The sequence below is a fragment of the Xiphophorus hellerii genome, chromosome 5, assembly GCF_003331165.1.
Source record: "Xiphophorus hellerii strain 12219 chromosome 5, Xiphophorus_hellerii-4.1, whole genome shotgun sequence".
Lineage (NCBI taxonomy): Eukaryota > Metazoa > Chordata > Actinopteri > Cyprinodontiformes > Poeciliidae > Xiphophorus > Xiphophorus hellerii.
The window spans coordinates 11,818,367-11,842,313 of NC_045676.1; the positions used below are offsets into that span (position 1 = coordinate 11,818,367).

The window sequence follows — 23,947 nt, forward strand, 5'->3', positions numbered from 1 at the left end:
TGAAGCGTAATCTCTTCTGGTCTATGGTTTTCTAGATGACCTATTCAAGACTTTCATATTAGACAGAGTTGCTGCTGGTAATAGATGTCATGTACATGCCGTTAGGTAGACAAAAAGCAATCTTGGTGTGGGTTTATGAGGCTTTTGTCTAATTGTGAGAGGTACAGTTCACCACTGGTGTTTGCATGTTTTACCTGTTCATGTGTGGATCCTCTTTGGTTTACGAAGGAGCCCACCCAAAGTCCATCTGGAACTCTGCAAAGATTAAAGTCATGAATCATTCACTTTAACCAACTACATGACTGAAATTCAATTTATTAGTTTTTATTTTCTAGCTATACTTCGATGGCATTAATGTTTAACATTTCACATTTGGATAAGTTTTTTTTTTTGAAAACCAAACTCAACATGCCTGATCAAAGTTACAATCAACTGTTGTTTTAAATCAACCCAGGCCTGGACGAGTCTACACATGATCCAAACACTGGTTGATTTTGAACCCAGCCGTTTTTAGAGTGTAAGGAGGCGTGGCAGCCATCCAGCGCAGGGAGCAGAGGAGACTGTGCCTTTAAACGCCTCAGCTTGAGCTCCATCAGCAGAGACTCGGAGTCTGCAGGAGGACATCACCGCGTCTGTGCGCTTATATCTCTGGATGGACTTGTTCTGTATCGTTGTACCTGTGGACGGAGTCTGCTGTGCCATCGCGGGATGGTTATTTGTGCGCTTGAAACGCATGGAGTAGAATTTAAAAAGACGCGAAATCTGCCTAATGATGATGTGCCCTTGGGTTATTTGTGCCTCATATTTCATCTTCCTGCCTATTACAGGTAAGAAAAACACTTTTAATATTGTTTAGATATACAATATATTCTGTAATATTCATGTTGATTGTCTCTTCACATTTATAGAATATATGCTAACTTAATGTCCAGTTTATCTATTTTGTATATTTCCCTAAACCTCCTCGCTCCCTAAACGAAGTGTGTGTTCTGCTTTCTAACATTGGTTCTATTTTTGAGATTGCGCTGTCCACGATTAAACTGTAACAGCACTGTGCACATTTTAGAACAACCTCCTGTTTATTTTTCCTCTAAAAGAGAGTTTACATAGGCAGGAGCACATTGTTCAAAGAGAGCTTGTTCCCGGTGTTTTCCCCTCAAACTGCTCTTCACTAGTAGACACTGTATGCAAATAACGCTTTACCGTAAATGCCTCCCCAAAACGGCAACAGGTGTGTGTTCGTGCGTGTCTTGCTTGAAAAAAAGAAGAAGGAAAAAAAAAACATGAATTATTTAGACTGTCCCTTCCTAAATGGCACGGATTAGGTTGTACGAGCAGAACAAACAAAAAGGGCGCACACGAACGTACCACGTAATCGACAACTCAGCTCCGGGTTAATTTATCCCTTTGCTTGTTTACACCTGTAGACAAACCATTTTGTACCAGCTTATTTAACGGCTTGCAACTTATTGAATTTTGTTGTATTTAGGTATTTGAGTATCGAACATGAATGTTCATGTTATGCCTACAAGTATTTACATGAACATTTGAATGGAAGATCATGTATACTTAAAAGCACTTACATGATCTTAGAAGCATGTAAATACTTAGAAGATTATTTATAAGATATTTATATATCACTTGGAAGACATACAAATATCTTACAAGTAATATAAGCTGTGCATATTTCAGAAAACTTCATTGCGTCTTCACATAGTTTCAAAAACCTGATGGTTTCTTTGGATGCCTGCCTTTTCGCCTGGTGGTTGTTTCGTACGTTTGCGGTTTGGCAGTTATATCCTAAATTATATAATTTATTAAGAAATTATATAAATCCTAGGCTATTTATATGGCACAATCACAGATATAAATCGATAAGAGCGCGTCACAAAGGGGGAGCGGGAGTCATATATTTTTATTATGTCTATTATGTCAGTTATGTCTGTTTGAATGCTGGTCATCAAACAGCATTCAAACAGTTTGATGTTTGTTTTTATTACAGAAGTAATAAAAATACTTCAGTATTTTTATTGGTTTATTCCAATGCTTTTTGTGTCGTCATGTAATCATCTACCACAGGACACGGACTCTAGATACAAATATATTCGCCCTGTTGCTGTTTGGTACTTATCCAGTTTTATTTGTTTTGTGTCTGAAATGGTGCCATCTACTGATGATTTCAAATGTTTTTCTAGTCGGCACCATAAGGAGCGGCTCTAATTAACATTATCTACAAGCTAAAAAGCACTTTGAGTTGATTTGGTTGCGTCCTTATTACATTTCATTACATATACAGTACATACATATGTTATATTACACTGTTTGTGCCCAAACAGTGTAATATAATTGTGAATAGAGTGAAATACAAAGTTTCAGGATAAAAATGTACAAAAAATTAAATCATAGTTGAAATTTTAATGTTCAACGTGGCTCACCTTTTAAAATTCATAAAAATATTTAGCTGTAAATGAAAATGATGGTGAAATGTGGTTACGAAATGGTGAAGAGGCAAATTGACCAACACCCTATGTGGAATAAAACACTATCCCATCTTTTTGTTTTGCCATAAAAAAAAAAGCAAAGTAAAAAAACAAAACACTTGTTGACTAACAGAACAGCCTCAGGTTTTTACAAGAAACCTTTAGCCGGAATGGCATATTTTCCCAAACAAGCCAATCAGCCGGGGGACATGCGCCCACTGCCAGTGTAAACACAGATAGCCTATTGATGTTTTGGAGGGAGAGCATCCAGATGCTCCGTCAGAGCTCCACTCCAGCCCTGAGGCATCGCAGTCACATGAAAATCTTGCTCTTGAAATGATGCTTATCATGTGAAAATCTTGCTGATGGGGGCTTGACTGAAACTAAAAATGTTGGTTTGGGCTGTATCTTGGAGAGATCACCGGGGCTTAATGCGTGATTACTCAGTTGTGGGATTGCTCATAATTATTGATTGCTTATTTGAGCTGTGGTGGTTAAAAAGCAGCCCGTTTATTGTGCCAAGGATTACATCCTATTTAACTATCACATTATAGCCCCTTCATTGGGTTTGGTTTTGTTCCACTCTGGTCAGTGCATGAATCATTTAGTTTGTCGAATGGAAGAAAAGCAGCAGTAAAATTTGATGTGTCATCCAAGGAGAAATACCAACACTGATTCTGTTATAACTTCTCAAGTCTTATTAGTACATCAAAACTTAGTTTGTTGCAGGTTATTGAGATTTGACATCATAACCCAGTATTAAATGACATAACGGTGGAGGAGGTGGTGGTTGGTGGTAAATAAATACGTAACACTAAATAAAACCTGTTACAATCAATTGTCTCTAGAAATCATTTACTTACTGAAAAGAGTCCATCATTGTGTAAATGACCTCAAAGCTCTTTTTTCTCCAGGCTTTTATGTCATGATTGTTTTTATTTTTTGTATAATTAATAATGATTTTTGTGGTACATTGCGAAAAGTGCTTAATAAATAAACTTCTCTGGTCAGATGAGAACTAAAACCAAACTTTTAAACCGCCATGTAAAGTACTACATGTGCAGGTAAACTAAGATTAGTCAAAACTGAGAACACATCATCCCCATGGAGACACATGGAGGTGGCAGCATCATACTGTGATATCACTGCTCTTCAGAATGAACAGAGATGCTAGTCCAAATTGATGGCACACTTTTCAGATTTTATTTGCAAAAGTTTCAGTTTATCATTAAGTGCTGCTTTGCATTACGCTCTCATATAACATCTTAATGAAACACACTGATGACAAAATGAAACATAGTTTAATACCTTTGCAGTCCACTTTGTAATCAACTAAATAATCTGAATTACTATCTGTTAAGAAGATCCTCCTGATTTGCCCTTAAGTTGATTCATCACCTGTATTCTCTGCTTCTCTGTTTTAGCGTGGAGCAAACCTGTCATCTTCCCCAGCGAGCCTCACATAGTGGTTCCCAAGAAGGGGAAGCTGCAACTGCGTTGCCATGACAACACCACAGCGTCCGGAGCCCCATTCCTGTTAAGGTGGCAAAGGGAGAAGAACCGCAAGCTTGAGGGAGAGATCGAGGAGGGCAAGGTAGCTTCCCTCAGCTTGTCGGGGGTCCAGGCCCAACAGATGGGTTGGTATGTGTGTGTCAACAACAACACCCTGGAGAACAGCTCAATCTTCGTTTACGTTAAAGGTGGGTACTCGAGATATAAGCAGATTTTCTTGATCGCTCATCTGCCTCTTTTTATGGAAGGATTTTTAATCTAATTAATGTCCCCAGACCCTGGCAGTGCTTTCCAGCACACCATGATGAGCAGTATTCTGGTTCGGGCTGGTGAGGACTGCATCATCCCGTGTCTCGTGACTGACCCTGAGGTCGCCAACCTGTCTTTGGAAACCTGCGATGGACGACCTTTGCCTTCAGGAATGGTTTACAGTGGGAATCTGCAGCGAGGCATCATCATCCGCAATGCTAGGGAGGAAATTAAGGGCTGCTACAGATGTGTGGGACAACTCGGCGGAAACAGAGTCATGTCTGTCTCATACAGCGTTGATGTTCGACCTGGTGAGTAGGAAACATGAAGCAAAACAGAAGAGTAACATGTGGTTCATGTTGCCTTAAGGGCTCCGCATTAGCATTCCAGCTGGCATAGCTTCACTAGATTTGTCTCATGGGTGTTAATGAAGTTAGGACGGAGAGAAAGAAACAAACAGACTGAGTGCTCTGTGTATATCATGTTGGTAAGGAAGCTATTTTTGGGGAAAGCAAGATTTACAGTGTATTTCAAATGCTTTTCCACTCACAAAGAGACACAATATACTAGTATCTGCTTCTTTTTTTATTGGAGTATCTGCTTCTTTTTAAAGTCCAAGCTTTTCCTTTTAGCAAATGGAATATTTTCAAGATCACCATTAATGTGAGCATTCCTGAAAGACTGCCTTTCTACACCACATGATGCTCCTGATGACATTTATGCAGGTTTTGTAGCGTGGAGAGCAGCAGAGGTTGAAGGGCTTTGCCAAAATGCAATATTTTATTTGCTTTTTCAAATATAAATTTTACTATCAAACTGTCTTGGCTCAGATGTCTGAGGAAAGCCTTCTACAGATTCTCAATCAGAGACTCTGGAGAGAAGTCTTAATATTTTTAAATCCACTACGAGGAAATTAGTGATGCGGTGTACCAATTTCAACTTCCAAATGTGCCGGATATGCACATCCCCTCACACAGAGAAGATGAATTGTTGGTTGTTCAACCAAAGATGTTATCCATATCATAACATTTCCTTTTGGTTTTGCAAATTTGTGAAAAACTGAAAGACCTTTAAAAACTAGAATAGCAGGACATACCAGTTCTACCTGCGTAATTCAGCATTGGCACATTTTAAAGAGGCAAACTGAGATAATTTACCATCAGGCATGTTAGAACTTAAAGCAGACAAGGGGTTATGAACAAATTATTTAAAAATAAAGACTAAACTATTTCTAAAACATCTTCATCAACAATATAACATTCATAACAAAAATATGTATTACATTTAACTACATAAAACCCATTTTGTAAATAATTTAATAGTAATAGTATCATGAATTTGAAAGTATATATGTTCAAACTATGGCCAGTTTCATTGGCTTGCATTATTTGTTAAATAACAAAAGTAATAACTAGTAGAATAACAAGAAATTTTGTATTTTTCCAGGTCCATGACATTAACTATTGTACTGCCAAACAAAATAACCTCAGGTGACAACCTCCTGGTATCATTTGGACTTAAATAACCCTAATGTATTATGTCCTTGTGTGGGTATGCATTGCTGTTGATAAGATGTTTAGGATCAAAACGTTGAATGCTGTAAAGTTCTTCTGTGTGAGCTTCTCTGTACCCAGAGGTAGTTTTCTCGCACAGTATTTTGCAAGTTGGCCAAAAAGGTTAATTTTGGTCCCGTCTGACTGGTGACCTGGATTTATCCTAATATTGAATTAAAACATGAAATTATTATTTTTTAAAAACATACATATAAGATTAATGGTAATACATGGATGCAAAAACCTATAATGTAAGTCACTTAAGTAATTATAAAGTCAGATGCTGGATTTTGAAGTGATTCTAATGGTAATGCATAAAAACATGCCTAAATTGAAACTACAATTTATATAGACTCAAGCTTAACTTAAATCAACCTTAAAAACCTTAAGAGTTTATTAATTAGTCAAAAGATTAAAGCTGAAACTGATTGTCCTCTCATCCTCAGTTCTGCATCACACACTCGCTCTCCTCTCAGAGGACCGTGTCTACATGGTGACAGGGAGGAGGCTTGGGGACTGATAGGGAAGGGTAGATGACGCGAGTGGGAAGGAGGAGCCCAGGGATTTAAACAAAGCTGTGTGTGAAGATTGGGTTTGGGTCAAACAGAATTAGTGCAGAACAAGCAGAAAAGCAACACAGCGATCTGAGCTCCTACGGCAGTTGATTGTAGAAGTGAATCATGCCATTTATGGACAAACAACCGTTTGCATACTCACACACACTGAGCTTTTTGTGTGCTGTCATGTGAGTACAAACTGGTCACACACCCTCTGAGGTCCGTTTATTTTGGTACTCATTCGCCATGCTTTTCATGAAGAGAGTGTGTGGGGATGAAATATGCAAATATTAATGGTAGTTGTACAGCTAATTCTCTTTGATACAGATATTAAAATACTAAAACATATTCAAAAAGCCTCAGTTACCATGTAACTGGAATTATAAACGAAAACATCTGGAAAAGTGTGTTCACACTGCGCTTGTTTGCTTGACCTCACTTCATATACAGTTATGATGTTGCTGCCTTTGTGTCCCAGTGCCAGAGTTGCGGCCAGAGGTCAGCCTGTCCCACAAAGACACGGTCATCCTGAAGACAGGCGAGGCATTTGAGCTTACCTGCAACTCCACCAATATCAACTCAGAATTCAGTCTTACTTGGGACTTCCCTTCAACAGCGGTAAGATTAATGCTGAGTATTTATACAAAGTTATTTGAGAAAGGTGTCTTTTTCCTGGCTGCTAAAAACTCAACTCTTAGGTTTTTTTTCCACTTATTACTAATGTGTACATGTACAAACATTTAAAGGTCTGCCACGTGGAAACAGTTAAAAAATACATTTAAAAAGAAATACTTGCTTTATACTTTCACAGCATAAAACAAGACTATCTCCACAAACTGAGTGTGATATGTGCAATCTCTGTGAATTGTACCCGTAGGTAGGGACTAACATAAGACAGAAGTTTAAGTCTCAGATGCAGAGAAGTAATAAGTTCACTGCTGTGATTTGAACCAAGCTTTGAAATATTTTTTTCTTATAAATTGTTTTGCCTAGATTTTATGTACTTTTTTAACTAAACCAAATTAAATTGACAAACCTGAGGCTTTAATTTGGTAACTGTTACAAATAACATTATCTATTAACTTCAAAAAGTTTAGTTTTGCAAAAAACTACAAAATGACTGCAAATGATCTAAAGACACAACTTCTGATTGGTTAAGTTAAATGGTGTTAAAACGTTTATAATTTAAATAACTATTACTCATGAGGTTAAGTTGCATGTAAAATACAATGATGTGGTATGTTTGATGCTAATAATTTACAGAATCCTGTGAAGTCCCAGATCTCACACATCCTGCCCAGCTCCCGGGGCTATTTACGTTCAACCACACTCTCCATAGCAACCGTCAGCCAATTAGATTCTGGAATTTACTGCTGCCACGCCCACAATGAGAAAGGTCACAGTAACGCAGCAATGGAGCTGGATATACTTGGTAAGTCTTAAAGTTGGTTTGTTGGGTGTATAAGTTCTCTGAATCATTAAGTTTATGAAACAACCATGTCAAACAAAACTGGAATCTGAGGGGAAGAAAAGCCCCAGATAAAATAGCATATTATTCACCCCAAAATGACATATTTTATTTTCTTATTATGTAAATTTACAGTCAGTACTTCAGGGGAGCATTCATCACTACTCAGATTACATTACAACACTACACTGTGATTGTTTATTCAATAGATGACTCAACCAACAGAAAGATGACTCAAACACGCTGCAAAGTACCAACTCTACCAACAAAACTATATATCTTTGTTCTTCAGATCAGGGGTTCATTACAGCTTTAGGAAGTCATAGTCCAATCCAAGACGTCAAAGAAGGGGAGAGCCTGACCCTCAGGGTGGAATTTAAGGCCTATCCTGCACCACGCTCCATCTTCTGGTCCTACAACAAGGAGCACCTCCTCAACACGACAGAGCATGTCATCACTGTCCACCGGCAGAAATACAGGTGCACGGCATTCAGATCGCAACAATACTGCAGGGTTTATCTGTCTGAGGACAAACATTTAAGTCTGTTTATGTTCCCATCAGTTTCACCAGTGAGCTGAGACTGGTGAGGGTCCTCAGCTCTGAGGGCGGGGTCTACACGTTCTCAGTCAGTAATGGAGACGCATCCGTTGACCGCTCATTTCACGTATACGTCAAAAGTGAGTAAAACACAACCATCACATTTGGTGTCAACAAGAGCAAAGTTTCCTTATATTGATCAACTCTGAGAACTCAGTAAAGCAAATAAAAGTGTTGGTGACTACTCATTTACCTTTGAGCCAGAACATGAATGCTAATTGCTCTGCTTAATAACACACTGACTGCTATTTGTGACACTAAATTTCTTATTTATTATTATTTATTTAAGCGCAAAGGTGGGTAGTAACTAGTTACATTTACACAGGTTCATGTTCTTGAGTAACTCTGGGAAAAATGTACTTTTAGGAGCAGTTTTACTACACTGTACTTTTATATTGCTACTTTTATTTCTGGAAGGATTTGTACCCACTGTGAGTATCTTCATTGAATGACAAAAATAGAAAAACAAACCTCGTGCACAAAAAAGAAGTCCTACATTAGCTTAAGGTGTAGGTGTGCCTGTATTTTGTGCATACGTAGTTTTTTCATTTTCTACCTGCTGAGCCTGTTGTACTGTTTGACACTGGATGTACTTCACCCTGCTCTAGCATTATAGTATGTTTGCATTCCCAACTGTAAGTGGTTTCAAAGTTTTTATTTTATGATTTGGAAAAGTGCTGCCTGAATCTGTTATTTTGCAATCAGATAATTTATTTGTATTATTTTCTTTGTTAATCTTATAGTAGCAGAATTTGAACGTACCTTTATGTCTGTATCTATATGATGACATCATTTTTAAATATTAAATCAGATGTTCTGATTTAATATTATACATACTTGAGTCATTTTTGTACAGTCACTTTTTATTTTTACTTGAGTAAAAATATGGTGAACTAATACTTGTCTTAATTGAGTACAATTGTGGGTACTCTACCCATCTCTGTTTAAACGCCAGTTAAATATGTCGGGTAACAGAGATGGCTCAGTGAGTGCATGAAAGATTTATTGCGCTATCAGGCATAAGTTATGCAGCTAAATAGCAGCTTTAATAGATTATAAGAAAGGATTGGTGAGAATATTTTCCCAGTCATAACAGGTTGCTATGTTGGTGTTTAGTTCAGTTGAGATTTCGCTGTGTGCAGTATTATAAATGACTCATCTACTCAAGTAGATTTTTCTTGTTTTATAAACATTTCTCTTATCTGTCGTTTATCTTTTTCTACTGCAAGGTAAGCCTGTTATCATTGCGCAGGAGGGGCCAGTTGATGGTCAGGTCCGCTGCATTGCCGCCGGTTATCCAGTACCTAAAATTAGCTGGTACTTCTGTGAGCTGCCCCGCACAAGGTATGCCAAAATGTATACTGGATTTCAGTATTCATATTATTATCCCTTTTTGTTTGCTTATTATATTATTTAAGCTGATATGACAATAAGAAAGACAAGCTGGCACAAGTCTTTGTCACATTTTTGCTTTGTTGGTTCATAGCCATCTGTCCCTCCATCTTTTTTATGTGGTAATATTGGAGATTCTCAGTTAGTGGTCTGCTGACCTAATTATGATAGACAAAAGAAAGGTTAGCAGTAATAATTGCCCATCTAAAGTAGTTAATATGTAATAAAACAGTTATTATGGTAATTCACTGGGTAAGGCAATGAGTTAATGGATTTAAACAACTACTTAAACAAATTTTTCTTTATAGTTAAGTATTTTAATGAACTATGACAATACATATTTAAAGGTGCTTACATTTCATGTATAATTTAATTATGCATGAAATACAGGAAGACAGGAAGAAATACAGGAAGAAATAATCTACTGATAATCTACTGATTATTTGTTCCTGCAGTAGAAAAACTGCATCTAAAGATGTTTTAAATATGTTTTTGCCCTTATTGCTCTCTTAGTGATTTTACACAGATCACTTGTGATAAAATAAAAAATAGCTCACTATTCACTTCTGTAACCATTCATCTAAAAGAAGAAAATGCTCAAGGAAGCTGGACGAGATGATTAACACCTTTTTAGGCCAACAGAACACACACAAGTAGCCAAACCAGGCACACATGCCTACACACAAATAACACAATGCCAAAAAGTGGTTTATTTTTAGAAATGTGAAGTTAAATATCAAAGTTAGGTAAATATATTCAGAATTTTCCTGCTGTCACTAGGTGCTCCAACCTACCCAATGCCACCCAATGGGAGACCCCAGAGGTCACTGTACTGTCAGAGTCAACGTTTGGCAGGAGTGAGGTGGAGAGCCGCCTGAACGTCAGCAACGAGCACGCTCAGTACCACACTCTGGAATGTGTGGCTTCCATGCAGGGAGAGGAAGCCTACACTCTGTTCACCATCAGAGGTAACACACTCCTCCTACCGTCTGAACCCATACAGGGCGGAGACAGTAGAAACAGCGCTGCATAAAGGGGGCAGAGGTCAATTGTGGGGGGGTTACATTCAGGGCTATGCTGCAAGAATATTGTTTACATCACAAGCACATCAACCCATTGACCCTGTGTTTGCAGAGGCCAGGTGTGTGGTTACTGGGTACGGATTGAATAAGATTACTGTATGCTGACTCTGCAGGCTGGGATTATGTGTTGTAGATTTACTAATCCCTCTCACACAAACACCACTGCTGCAGCTGTCTGCCGTTACTGAGGAGGATGAGGAAGATGAGTGGGCGTGTGCGTGTGTGGAAGGGGGGGCGGGGGGGGGGAGGGGGGATGTGTGTGAGGGTAAAGGAGCAGCTGATAAAATTCACTGATACTGTAAATGATTTCAACTGCCATTTTGTTTGTCCTTGGGATTTCTAATTTTGTTTTGTGTGGGTGTGTTAATTTCACAGAACGCATTGTCCCCCATAAACTCTTCACACCTCTCCTAACTGGCATGTTGGCTACTGGCGTCTTCCTCAGCGTCATTCTAGTGGTGCTTGTCTATAAGTATATGCAGGTGAGTGGAAAAATAAGTATGCTGAACTGGTAAATGCGCCCTTTGCCAATTCGAGGGTTTTACTTTTTCTCTTTGGGTCTGAAAGTCGGGCAAATAAAATCTAGATGAGCAAAAACAAATCACATATAACAACGTGTCAATGTAGTGCAAAAATAAAGCCAAACTATACATGCAGTGTTTAAAAACGGCACACTGCAAAGTTTGTCCTTTGCTGCTTCGATCGAACTGAACATGACCAGGTAGAAATTTGGGCAGTTTTCTGGTCTTGAGTATGCAGAAAAGTTGCCAGTATTGTGCAATGCTAATAAATCGTGTGTTAAGGCACATTCTTTTAAAGATGTTTTTTTTTTTTTTCAAATGTGCAATTAACATAGAGGTTTTTGCAGTCTTTGGACTTCTTTTTCGTCACAGTTTGAATGTTATTCCCTTTTAAATTCCAGTGGTTTCTTTATGGGGCCAATCTCTCTCTCTCTTTTTTTTAGATAATCATCTCTGAAAACAGATTGACTCTCTCTCTTTGCCTGTCCATCTCTCCTCATAGTCGGTGCTGCTCTGTCACACAGCAACATAGGAAGAACCCAGAAATTATTTTTACTGTTGTTGACAAAACAACGTAGCACAGCATCACTTTACATGCAGCTAATCACTGAAGCAACACTAAACTGCTATGAATAAATTATTGTTACATTCTGTTTCAATCACTTGACAGACCTAAGTCTCTGAACGAAACGTTTCCTGATCCTGCATACATGAGACTCCTGGTCCTAAATCAGAAATTGCAATTCTCTAAGAAATTGTGAAAAGCAGGAGAACCTTACACCATCTCTCCAGTAGAAGGGTTATAGCTGGGGTCAGTTTTCAAGCCACATGACTCTGGCACATTGCAGCCATTATTTGACAGTGGTCTCCTCTGTATAAATAGGTAGTCTAGTGTAAAATGTCAGGCTTAGAGTGAACTGGAGATTGTGAAGTGTTGTTAGACCCGAGTTTGTGCATGAATGGTTGTGTGTCTAAAGTGTCTTTGTGTTGGTCCCATAATGGACTAGAGACTCGTCCAGATCATCAAGACAGTCACTGATTAAAAGGATTAAAAGGCCACTTGCTCTTTTGCTCAGAAAAGAATTAATCTTATTGAAGCTTAATATGTAAAGTCTTCGAATTGAAGAAGGGTGTGATTTCTTGTTACCTTGACTGTGCCTACGATAATACAATTGCAACTGTAACCCTATGATATGAATCATAAATTCCCCATCTGGGCTATTAATCCTGTACAAACCTACAAATCAGTTTATAGACACCCTTGTTTCATTAACTCCATTGAGCAGGACTGATATACAGTTTCCATCATTGAAAAGTAAACGGCTTCAAAAGCTGTTGGCAAAGAGCCTGTTCTCATTTACTAATAAGGTCTGCCTCCGTGCTGCGCAGAGCGTGTTAAAGTTACAGGCATCAGTCTTTCTGCATTTGGTGACAAAATTCTGCACAGAAGAGGAAAAGCGTGTTATTTTAATCAGCATGAATGTGTGCTAATGAATTTGAACAGAGTCAATCAGCCTTTTGGAGTGCGCGCACTGTGCAGTTAAAAGGATTTCATGACACGGTGATGACGCCTTGAGCCATTAATTCACCTCCCTGAGCACGATTCTTTTACTGCGCTCAGATGAGTCAGGCTCTTTGAATACCAGTGTGTGCATCTGCAGCAGGATCCTGAGGGTGAAGTCTAGACACAAGCTGTCAAATACAGAGCTTTGATCATTCAGGATTTTGAGAAAAGAATGATGGAAGTAGCACAAACGTATGAGTGATAGCCACAGAATTACTTAATAGGAATGCTGCAAAATAATCCAATAATGATGAGTAGGCGGTGCCAGTTCCTCTCGGTGTAAGTCTCTTTTTTCCAAACTTCCACAGAAACCAAAGTTCCAGATTCAGTGGAAGGTCATTGAGAGCATTAATGGAAACAACTACATCTACATCGACCCCCTCCAGCTGCCATATGACCTGAAGTGGGAGTTTCCTCGACAGAAGCTTCGCTTTGGTATGACAGCATTCTTTATTTTGTATGATTGTGCCATCGTTTAAAGACACAATCATTCAGGATTTTCTGAACAAAGTGAGGTTTTGTTCAGAGGTTAAAAGCAGTTAAAACCATGTGAATGAAAGTCCAGATTAGGTGGCCCTAGATATTTGACGGCAACTCCTATTGGGGCCATCGGATGTGCACCAAGATGCTCTTATTGTTGCTGGCTGATGCTCCAAGAAGCATCAGAGCAGTTCTATTTAGTAGAACTTAGTTAGTTGTATTTCTTAGAACTAACCAAGGTTGGAGTCCGGTAATCAGTCCTGTCCTGGCGCATGTCATGATAACACGCCCAATGTTTGTTAGAAGTGGGAATTAACTCATTAGTTTTCTTTACGGTATATAAATTTGATGAATGATTTGAACTCGTGGTTTGCTGGGGATTATTTGTGTGGGAAATGGAGGTAGGAGGCGGTGCGCCACCAATGATCATCAGATTTCACACAAGATGGAACTTGTAAAGTTTTTTCACCCAAAGAAATTATCTTAAAAATAGTAATAAAAGAATTGTTTTCACTTAAACCATTATAATGTCAGCTATAGTCTTGGCATCTCAAAGTAGCTGTTAGCATTAGCCTCCAGTACCAACTAATCTGGATTTATACTAAATAACAACAAAAAAATCTACTGCGAGTAACATAGTAACACCAGACGACCGACTGAATCTTAGTTTAAAAATCGTGAAATTAAAATGCTGCTACTGTTTTGTTCTTCAAGGTAAAACTCTGGGCTCTGGGGCTTTCGGAAAGGTGGTCAGGGCCACTGCATATGGACTTTGCTCTGCCGATACTGTCACAACTGTTGCTGTTAAAATGTTGAAACGTAAGTTTCTTGGTTTGCTCCCTCTTGTGTGTCTTCATGACTTGTGTAACATCATACAGAAATACATTTACTTACGTTTTCATAGCTAATGCTCATTCCACGGAAAAGGAAGCACTGATGTCTGAACTGAAGGTTCTTAGTTATCTTGGAAACCATGTGAACATCGTGAACCTGCTGGGAGCCTGCACTGTTGGAGGTGAGAGACTACTGTAATCTGTCATCAAGTAGGACACGTCGCAGATTTTCACTCAAACTTACTTCAGTTTTTTTTAAAATTTGGACTAAATATGCTCAAACTGCTCTGTTTGTGTTAATTTTCTGCTATTTCCTATTGTGCTATTTGAACTTAAAACACATTTATATCAAATAGCTGAATTTCCTCCCCAGCAGTCATTCAGCTCTGCAGATGATGAGCCATTCATTTGATGAAGGTGTTTTAGAGCAGGGATGCAAATAAAACCAGAGGACTTTACTTGGACACCTCAGATATAAAACAATAACGAATACTGGACCTCCAAAATCCAAGATGGCACATTTAAAGATACCAAATAGAAAAATACTAAATTCATGGACGGGAATAAGGTAACAGGAGAATGTGACAAAGGCTGAAAGCAGGCTAGCATAAATAAAGGGATGAGTGAGTACTGGAACCAGGAATAGGTAAGTCTAATGAATGTGAATCAACAGTAAAAGGAGGAGGCTGAAGAACACAGCAAGCACGAAACAGGAGGAGAATGAAAAAATACCACAAGAAAAGTGCAAGGATTAGGGAAAATTATATAAAATATTGAATACTGAAATTAACAGGAAGCTACGTCAAGTAAACATAACTATGCTTCCAAACACATTGAAAATGCTCAGAAAATAAAAGTTTTATGGCTTGTGAGATATTTATTTCTATTTCTAGTAGGATTATCAGATTTGTGACTCACCTGGCACTAGAAAATGAAGATATGTGGTCCCTAATGGTAGTTTTTGTTGTTTGGAAGATTGTCTTTAATGACTAAAAACAAACTTTATGTGGTTGTCTGCTCACCTGCTGACTGCTCAATATATCTGTCTTAAATCAGATACCACCCAGCTCCGATAAAAGGACATGCTGCAGATCAGCTTGTCACTAATTTACCATTGATCAATGTCATTTACCTGTCCACCATTCAGTATTGACTGTGATTGACCATTTTTATTGGTTTCTAACAAAGAGGATGGGAGCTGTTATCGTTATGGACACATTAAAAACTTGAAGGATGCCTTCAAGACATGCAAAGATCCTTATTACAAGTTATTATGTGCTGACAGATATTTGCCTTTGAAATACATTTATTGCTAAAACCCGATGAGCTCATCCCATGTCCTACCACTTGTCAAATGTAATCATTAAAATGACTAACAGCAATACAAAGGCAGTACCATCAGCTTTTGTCTCATCTTTATTGTTCCTTTAATGTTTTGTGTTTTTTTTTTTTTTTATCCCTGCATCCTGCCAGGCCCAATTTTGGTGATCACAGAGTACTGTTGCTATGGCGACCTGCTCAACTTCCTTCGAAGGAAAAGAGAGTCATTCCTAAACTCCCAGGTTGGGGATAGTTACTATCGCAACGTCTCCAAGCAGTCTGAGCCGACAAGGTATTTATCTGTGCAAATTGTTCACTTTGATTATAATATTAATGTTATTCTGCTTAGTACACATGTGTGTGTATGTGTGTGTGTAGCAGGGATGCAACTGGTACAGGATACATCCCCATGCGTCCCTCTGAGAAAGAAAGATCCTCTCAGTCAGGTACTTCTACATTTTTATCCACTTTGAAATTGACAGTAAGTTTGACGAAACTTGACTATGAAGTCTTCATTTTAGATTACATAGATGAGCTCTCTCTGGATGCTGAAGACCTCCTCAGCTTTTCCTACCAGGTTGCCAAAGGAATGGAGTACATTACCTCCAAGAATGTAAGGCTTTAACACACTCTGTTCATACTTATTGAGCAGTTGCTGAAGAGATTTTAAAGGTGCTGCAGCTAGTACATAAATCATGTTAAAGCTTATTGCCATTATACATGCAGAAAGCTTGCTGTTAGCTGATGGTGCACCAACACTCACAAACACAACCCTGATGCTTTCATTCTTAGGCTTATATTGGACATAAATAAACCAACCATCTCATGTTATTTATTGTTTACATAGACCAGCCGTGCAGGAAAATCTTGTGTCAAGGGGGATTTTTAACAGACTCAGAAAAGCAATCCATGACATTAAAGCTTATAGTGCTTGTATGTTCCCTGTATAGCTGCTACATTCATGCATCTTTTACTCATCAGGTTATATTTCTCAAAATGCATTGGTAACCTTTTTTTCCCCATCGTCAATAATAAAGCAACATAACATAGAACCACCAAAAACATTTGCCTTAGAGTTGCAGCGGGGTAAATGTAATAATAATTTAAGCAGTTATGCAAGGGAGTTTTAAAACGCTGCTTTTCTAACTTCCTCTGTGGCTAGTTGTGCTGCAGCGTCTACAAAAAGCATTGATTTGGCTTCAGCTACTTTTTAGTTATTTTTCATCCTTTCCTCTATAACATCCATCCATTTTCTTCTGCTTATCCGGGGTCGGGTCACGGGGGTAGCAGCTTAAGCATAACAATGCTAAAATAAGATTTCTGTTAGCAACTTTGTGTATGTGAAAATACAGTCATTCTTGCTGTACAAGGTATAAATTAAAGTACATTCCTATGTATCTAAGTCATCCACCAAAAGAAGGAGCTCGTTTTTGGTTCTAATTTGAGGAAAATCAGTGGCATCAGTGTCTTTGGCAAAGAATTGTAGCTTGATTGGCATAAACCTTGTAGATCACTTTATAAAAGCTAGAGCTACAAATGTAAGCTGATGTAAGTTGGTGGGGTTTCAAAAAGAACTATAGGTGCAAGAAAGTGTTAACACAAACTATTTTATAATGCACAATGCAAACTAAAAGCACTACTTAAAGAATCACATCTTTATGGCCAATACTTTTGGCCTGGTTCTACAAATTTCTTCATTTTACCTACAGCTACATATTCTTACATTTCCATAAAGATTTTTTCAGAAATAGACAAAATTAATACAAAAGACAACAAAACTGTTCAACTTTCCAACGAAAATCCTAAACTGGAAAGAAATCACCTGAAAAAGTGAAAACTGATGTGTCTAGCCCAACAACTCTACTGTAACAACTCAAACAGCAATAACCATTATGCTGCATTATAATGCTGCATTATGTTGACCATAATCAGTAAAGCAGTAGTTTTGCTTTACTATGAAAACCCCAATCAATGAGCATCTATATCTCACTCTACAAGAAAATGAGACGTACTAATCAGATTGTTGAAAAAAACAAAAAACACATGATCCTAAACAGTTACTCTTTGGAAAGTTGAATCTGCCACATTTTTATTGGAAAAAAGGTTTACAAACCAGATATTTTCTCAAATGTAGGAAAGGTGTCCTTGATGCTCTTACAAAAAAACATGCTGAATGTGCTGGACATCTGTTGGAGCTTGTTGCTGCTAAATGTTTAAACAGCTACTAAGTTCAAGAGTTCTCCTCCTTGCTTAGAGTTACACAGGCGTAGATTGCTCTGTACTCTGTTGACTGACTTTACGCTTTTTTGCCTATTTATCCTGATGATCACACTGTACTTTATGAAACATTAGGCCATGCCAAATATGTTTTACTAATATTTATTTCTATTTTTTTTTTTTTTCTAATTTTTGAGACAACTTCACAGGCTTGGACTTATCTGCACCTGTGTGACTGATGCAGAAACAGGTTACAAGGTCAATAATAGCTTCTTGTTTGTTTTCGTGTGCAGTGTATCCACAGGGATCTTGCGGCGAGAAACGTTCTGCTGACTCATGGCAGGGTGGCGAAGATCTGCGACTTCGGCCTTGCCCGAGACATCACCACTGACTCCAGTTATGTACTCCGGGGAAACGTGAGTGCCTTTCAGTTGTTCCCTCCCTTCATCCATCACTCTTCCCTTCTTGGGACTTAGAAGGTCATCCTAATGACCTTCTAGTGGATTTTGTTTCCAGTTTGCGCATCGAGATCCTGCCACCCAGGCTTCTCTTTTTTTGCACCTGCAAAGCTCCCTGAAACGTTTTAGGTGTGACCGCTGCAATGCGTTTATGCTTAGTCATCAATCACTAAACATCACCAGACGTTATGGGCTTGCTCTGTCACATAAAAGAATTACATGCATAATTAAAAAGCTGGAGATCATTTAAAGTGCATCCCTTAAGGTAATGCTCCTTCTCTATAGGCTCGTCTGCCTGTCAAGTGGATGTCTCCTGAGAGCATTTTCGACTGCGTCTACACCTTCGAGAGCGACGTGTGGTCCTACGGCATCCTGCTCTGGGAAATCTTCTCTCTGGGTAACATTTCCAAAGTTCTCTAACTTTTTCATAATGTTGGAGCCATTATTGTCATCAGTCAGAGCTGACTGGAGCCTCATTAGAGTCTGGGATGACGCTCCCTAATCAACATCACTTAGCAGAGTCACTAATGCAATCAATTATTATGACTAAGCCCCGGCCGACTACAGTGAATCTATATATTTGTTTTATTGTAGCATCATACAGAGAATGTGTGTGTGTGTGTTGGTGTTGCAGGAAATAGCCCGTATCCAGGGATGCAGGTGGGATCTGCCTTTTACAAGATGATTCAAGACGGCCGCAGGATGAGCAGGCCAGAGTTCGCTCCTATCGAGATGTAAGCATTTTATTTTCTGAGAATTCACAAAGGAAGACAAACAGTCGGTGATTATTTTCCAATAATCTAGTTCACCAAATTCTAATTCTAAAATTAGAATTTGGTGAACTAGTTTAAGTTTGAGATTGTTTTCAAATCCAAAACTATTTATCTCCCTTAACATCTTAATGACCTTCTATTGTCATTCTAACTAGATGTTTGAAGACTTTTCTTATCAGAATTGGGAGATTTTACTTAAAAGTGTCAGTTTTCTGGTCAGATTGTACCTCTAAGCATAATCATTACATTTTAAATAGGGCTAAGGTCACTGCAATTACAGAGATGTATTACTTTATGCGTACTTTATTGTTTCCATACAACTGGTGTGCAAATGTACATATGGTATGTACCCATGTTTTTGAGTGCGTTATTTTGAAAAACAAATTGAAATGTACACTTAGTACAGTTTATTAAGTCATTTAAGTTGTTTATTGTATTTCCAAGTATCTGAAAAAACAAAACAAAGAGTGTATGCACATTTCTGACTGGAATTGTAGATTTGTAATGGCATATGTTTCTATGAGGATGAATTTTGTTCTTAAATAGTGTTACTAGACTTTTAAATTGTGTTATTCTGTTCAGAAAACTGAAGGAGTCTTAGTGATTGGCTAATGAAAGAATTGTTGTGATCTAGGCAAAGACTAAAATCAATAAAATCAACTGCAGTTACACCGAAATTCGCCACACCTCAGCTGAAAAAAAAAATCCTTTCTAATCTAAATCTTCTGGGCTCAACTGCATATACAAGAGTCAAATGGAGGTTGATCAAGACAAAGATAAAGCACATCAAAGTCTAAATCTCAAAGGTTTTAGGACAAGTGGCTCACAGCGTGGTGAGCCTCCTGCTCTTCCCCTAGAGAAATTTAGCATAACAGCTTTTATAAAGGCAATCTGTGCACAGAGATGTTCCATGACATGAGTCCTTTTATAAGAAAACAGATGAGGATGAGGCGACTGCAGCACAGCAAACAGATGCAAAGAGGTTGTTACATAAAGCTAATGGTTGTAATGTAATTTGGGCAACAGCAGGACACGAAACATCTCACTGCTTCAACTCAGCATCTGCATTTCCTGTTTATTGTTGGTCTATTCCAAATATTATGTTTACAGTTCTACTTAATCCGACAGCATTTACATTTTTATATTTCATTAGTCTTATGATGTAATCATAAAGAGATGTTTTATATTTCAGTTATCAATGTGTTCAAATCATTCAAATCCATTTTACCATAAGAAATGTCAAGAAAGACAAAATAAGTTAAAGAAATCTTTTTTTTTAAATGAATATATGGTTTATCCGTGATCCTTAATCCAGGCTGATTATAGGCAAAAAGTTGGTGCTAATATTTAGCTAATATTTAGAGCAAGACCATCTATCATGTGCTGCATAAACACTTTTTATAAAGTTTTATTAAAGCTTATTATTAACAAGAAATGTTTCATCATAATTTACCAATATTTATTCCATCTATAGAAAACTGAATATTATTGTTTTGCACCATGCATTATACAAGACATATATAGTATATAAGACAAATATGAAAAACAAAATCTGCTATTTAGAGCACATTTTGCTGATCCTTATGAATTAAATTTAGCATTAAATTAAATATTCAGCTCTTTTAGACAATAATCAAATTCATTTTGCACCCATTGGGAGCTAATAGTCAATCTAATACCTAATCAAAGGGGTAGCCAAGAGGCTGATGGTGTCTGTGGAGGAGCGTCAAAGGTCCACTGCTCAGGTTGGAGAATCTGTCGACAAGATAGCTCTTAGCTATGGATTCCACAAAAATGCCTTTTATTGATGAGTGGAAAGAAAAAGGGCATTTTTGAAATAATGCCTTACAAAATCCATAATTTGCACTAGATAAGCAAAGCAGGAAAATATGGTTACAGATTTCATTTGTAAAATATTTTGAAATACTGGAGTCATTTTCATTTCACTTCACAATTATATACTATTTTGTGTTAAAATCCCATAAAACTATATAAGGTTTGTGTCTGTAAGAGGACAAAATATTAGAATAAGCATATCTTTGTTTGCTTATTCATATCTGTGTTTAAATGTAGACTAAATGTACACCATTACCCTCTCAACTGCAGGTACGACATGATGCTGTCCTGCTGGAACGACGACCCTCTGAAGAGACCTTCCTTCAGAAAACTGGTGGAGAGAACCGAGCTGCTGCTGTCAGAAAACACCAAGAACGTAAGCAGCAAAGAAACAATGCTGATTTCAGAAGTGTTTTGCTGAAATCATTATTATTTTTATCATCATCACCAAAATCTGTGAAATCCCACAGGTATACCTGACTCTGAGCAACACTCCAAATGCTAGTGAGCAGCAGAGGGCGCCATCGCGGAGGCTTAGCTCTGTGTGTAGCACCACAGCTCCTACCCAGCCTTTACTGCAGAACACAGTCGACGTCTTCCTGGACTACGTCTGACACACACACACTCATGTATAAACAAACCCACAACTACAGCTCATACACACCACATGTCAAACTAATACCACAAAAACACACGTTCATTGAGCAACAAAACCTCCAAACTAACTCCTAAATGCTGGCAGTCTTTCATCTCAGAAGCTCACAAAACACTCATGCACATAGTACTGTATATTTATATACAGGCCTTCACTGGGCTATAAGCCTCTAATTATTCTTCCCATTGGTGTATTGATTGTTGTGGTAGATATTTCAGGTGCATGTCTATATAAAGCAGACGGCAGCACTAACAGAACATCAGATGCATCATCACCCAGAAGCACTGGGGGGAAATCTGGCTCACATTCAGCCTTACATTACATCTTAAGATACTTTGACTGAAAGTACAAGTACATATATAACTAAGGAGGGATGATATTTGACTAAATAGATGAGGCACTGCTGACTACTAGAGATGTTTTTGTGAGGGATTTGTTTCACTTTGTACAGAACCAGTAGTTACATTTAGGCCAATATTCTTGTTGAGGGATCATTGTGAAGCCACTACGGTGACTTCAAGTTCTCTTGACGAAAAATATTTGCCATAATATCCATATTTGTTTGGTCATTGTCACTGGATTTGTGAGAGATTATTTTTTAATAGGCCTTTGCATACATACTTTCTCTATAAGGCAAATGTTGACCTTGCAGAGAAAACAGTGAGCCATAAAACATAAAAGTGGGGTTAAAGCAACGGTCCTCAATGGAAGTAATTTAAAGCCATAAGTTACAGTGCCTCGCAAAAGTATTTTTACTCCTTGAACTTTATCACATTTTTTCAGGTTGTAACCATAAACCTTAGTCAACTTTATTGGCATTTATGTGATAGAGGTGAAAGGGAAATACTGTTGAGTTTAAAAAAATAAAAAACGCTTTAGAAATTTAAAGCTGAGAAGTGTGGTGTGCATTTGTTTTCAGGTCCTCTGGGTCAATACATTGTAAACTCACCTTTTGCTGCAGTTACAGCTGCAAGTCTTTTTGAGTTTTGTCTCTACCAACCTTCAATTGGTACAGACTAAAATTTGTGCCCATTCTCAGTCCCAGAGTCAGACTGGGTGAAGAGTAAATATTCAAGTCCTCCTGTGGATTCTACATTAAATGTAGGTTCTACTCTCACATTTTTTGCAATCCCTTACAGGTTTTCTTTCTGAATTGCTGTGCTTCACTAAATCCATCAACGGTAACCAGGCTCCTTATCCGTATCGATGAGTTTTCCCAAAGCATAATACTGCAACAGTCTCCCTGTGGGGATTGTTTGTTCAGGGTGATCTGAAGTGTTAGTTTTGTGGCACACAAGGTTTCACATATAGGTCAGAAGGTTTGGTTTTGGTCTCATAAGACCAAACCTCCTTCCTTGTTGCAAACTGGAATTAATTTATTAGGAATTTGTAGAGTATACTAATACTTCTGTGGACTGATTCTCTCACTTTAGAGCCATTATGATCCTCCTATTTGCTTCTCTGACTGAAGCTGTCATTGCCCTGCCTTTTTTTAGATTAAGTGGATGTCTATATCTTGCACACACTTTTCAGATTTTACCTAACAAAATCTTGGAAACCACGTATCATTTACCTTCTGTTTCACAATGACATCCTAAAAAAACATTCTGTCTTGTACATAAAATGTGGTTAAGTTGCACTACAGTGACAAAATGTGAGACAGTTCAACAGGTATTAATACTTTAGCAAGGTGAACACCGATTCCCATCTATGTGTTGTAGCTTCTTATACTGTGACTAACTGATTCATTATCGTGTGTATATCCAAAATAACTTCTTTAGCAAAGCTACTAAGGCTGAGGATTTAGGTTTGATTGTGTGCTTTCTGTTGTCAAATGTGTATGCAATGTAAATAAAATAGAGATGTGCCTTTAGACATTTTTTTTTTTTGTTAAACTGGATGTATTATCTCCTGACTGTTAGTGTTGAGACAATGAGCAGACATTTCCTCTGCAGTTTGGTTTTTGAGATCATTGCAGTTTTGATACGGTTGGTTGAATTGTAATAATAAAGAAAGCACCTGTGATGGTTGAAAGAAGTCTGCAGTCTTTGTCATTTTGTGTGTTTTGGTGACTTGAAAAAGAGACAACATGAAACAGTGATTAATTGTGGAGCTCCTGCTTTACCAGAAATAGCTCTGAAACAGAGATCTGCATTGGGCGTTTTCTTTTTTTGATAGAACAGCTATTAGTTTTACCCCAAACCAATACACTATTTGTGAATAGTGTCTCTTTTAGTTTTTTGTACCCTAAAAGTCTCAGCTGTTCTTAAATTTCTTTATATCAGAGCATGATGTGCTGCTTTTGAAAATAGATAACTAAGTTATTGAATTATATAATCCATAATTTCACAATGAAATCATTTATTTTGTAACAAAGGGGCAGTTTTTATCCGTAATTA

The 23,947-nt window shown here is 37.9% G+C and overlaps 1 protein-coding gene across 3 annotated transcripts; it reads left to right on the forward strand.

Annotated features, from left to right (window-relative positions):
- The first annotated feature begins 568 nt into the window (after positions 1-568).
- Positions 569-23,585, forward strand: kitb (KIT proto-oncogene, receptor tyrosine kinase b). Of its 3 annotated transcripts, none has more exons than XM_032562492.1 (21): positions 570-827; positions 3,905-4,180; positions 4,268-4,552; positions 6,830-6,969; positions 7,615-7,783; positions 8,112-8,298; positions 8,382-8,497; positions 9,647-9,761; positions 10,590-10,777; positions 11,267-11,373; positions 13,285-13,411; positions 14,171-14,275; positions 14,361-14,471; positions 15,763-15,901; positions 15,991-16,055; positions 16,131-16,222; positions 18,120-18,242; positions 18,570-18,681; positions 18,919-19,018; positions 21,164-21,269; positions 21,364-23,585. In XM_032562492.1, exons 1-21 carry the CDS (start codon positions 770-772, stop codon positions 21,505-21,507), a joined length of 2,865 nt encoding a protein of 954 aa, XP_032418383.1. In that variant the 5' UTR covers positions 570-769; the 3' UTR covers positions 21,508-23,585. The 3 variants fall into 3 exon arrangements, with proteins under 3 accessions (XP_032418381.1, XP_032418383.1, XP_032418382.1); XM_032562491.1 differs by having other exon boundaries at positions 571-827; positions 15,988-16,055; XM_032562490.1 differs by having other exon boundaries at positions 569-827; positions 15,991-16,222.
- The last annotated feature ends 362 nt before the right edge of the window (positions 23,586-23,947 follow it).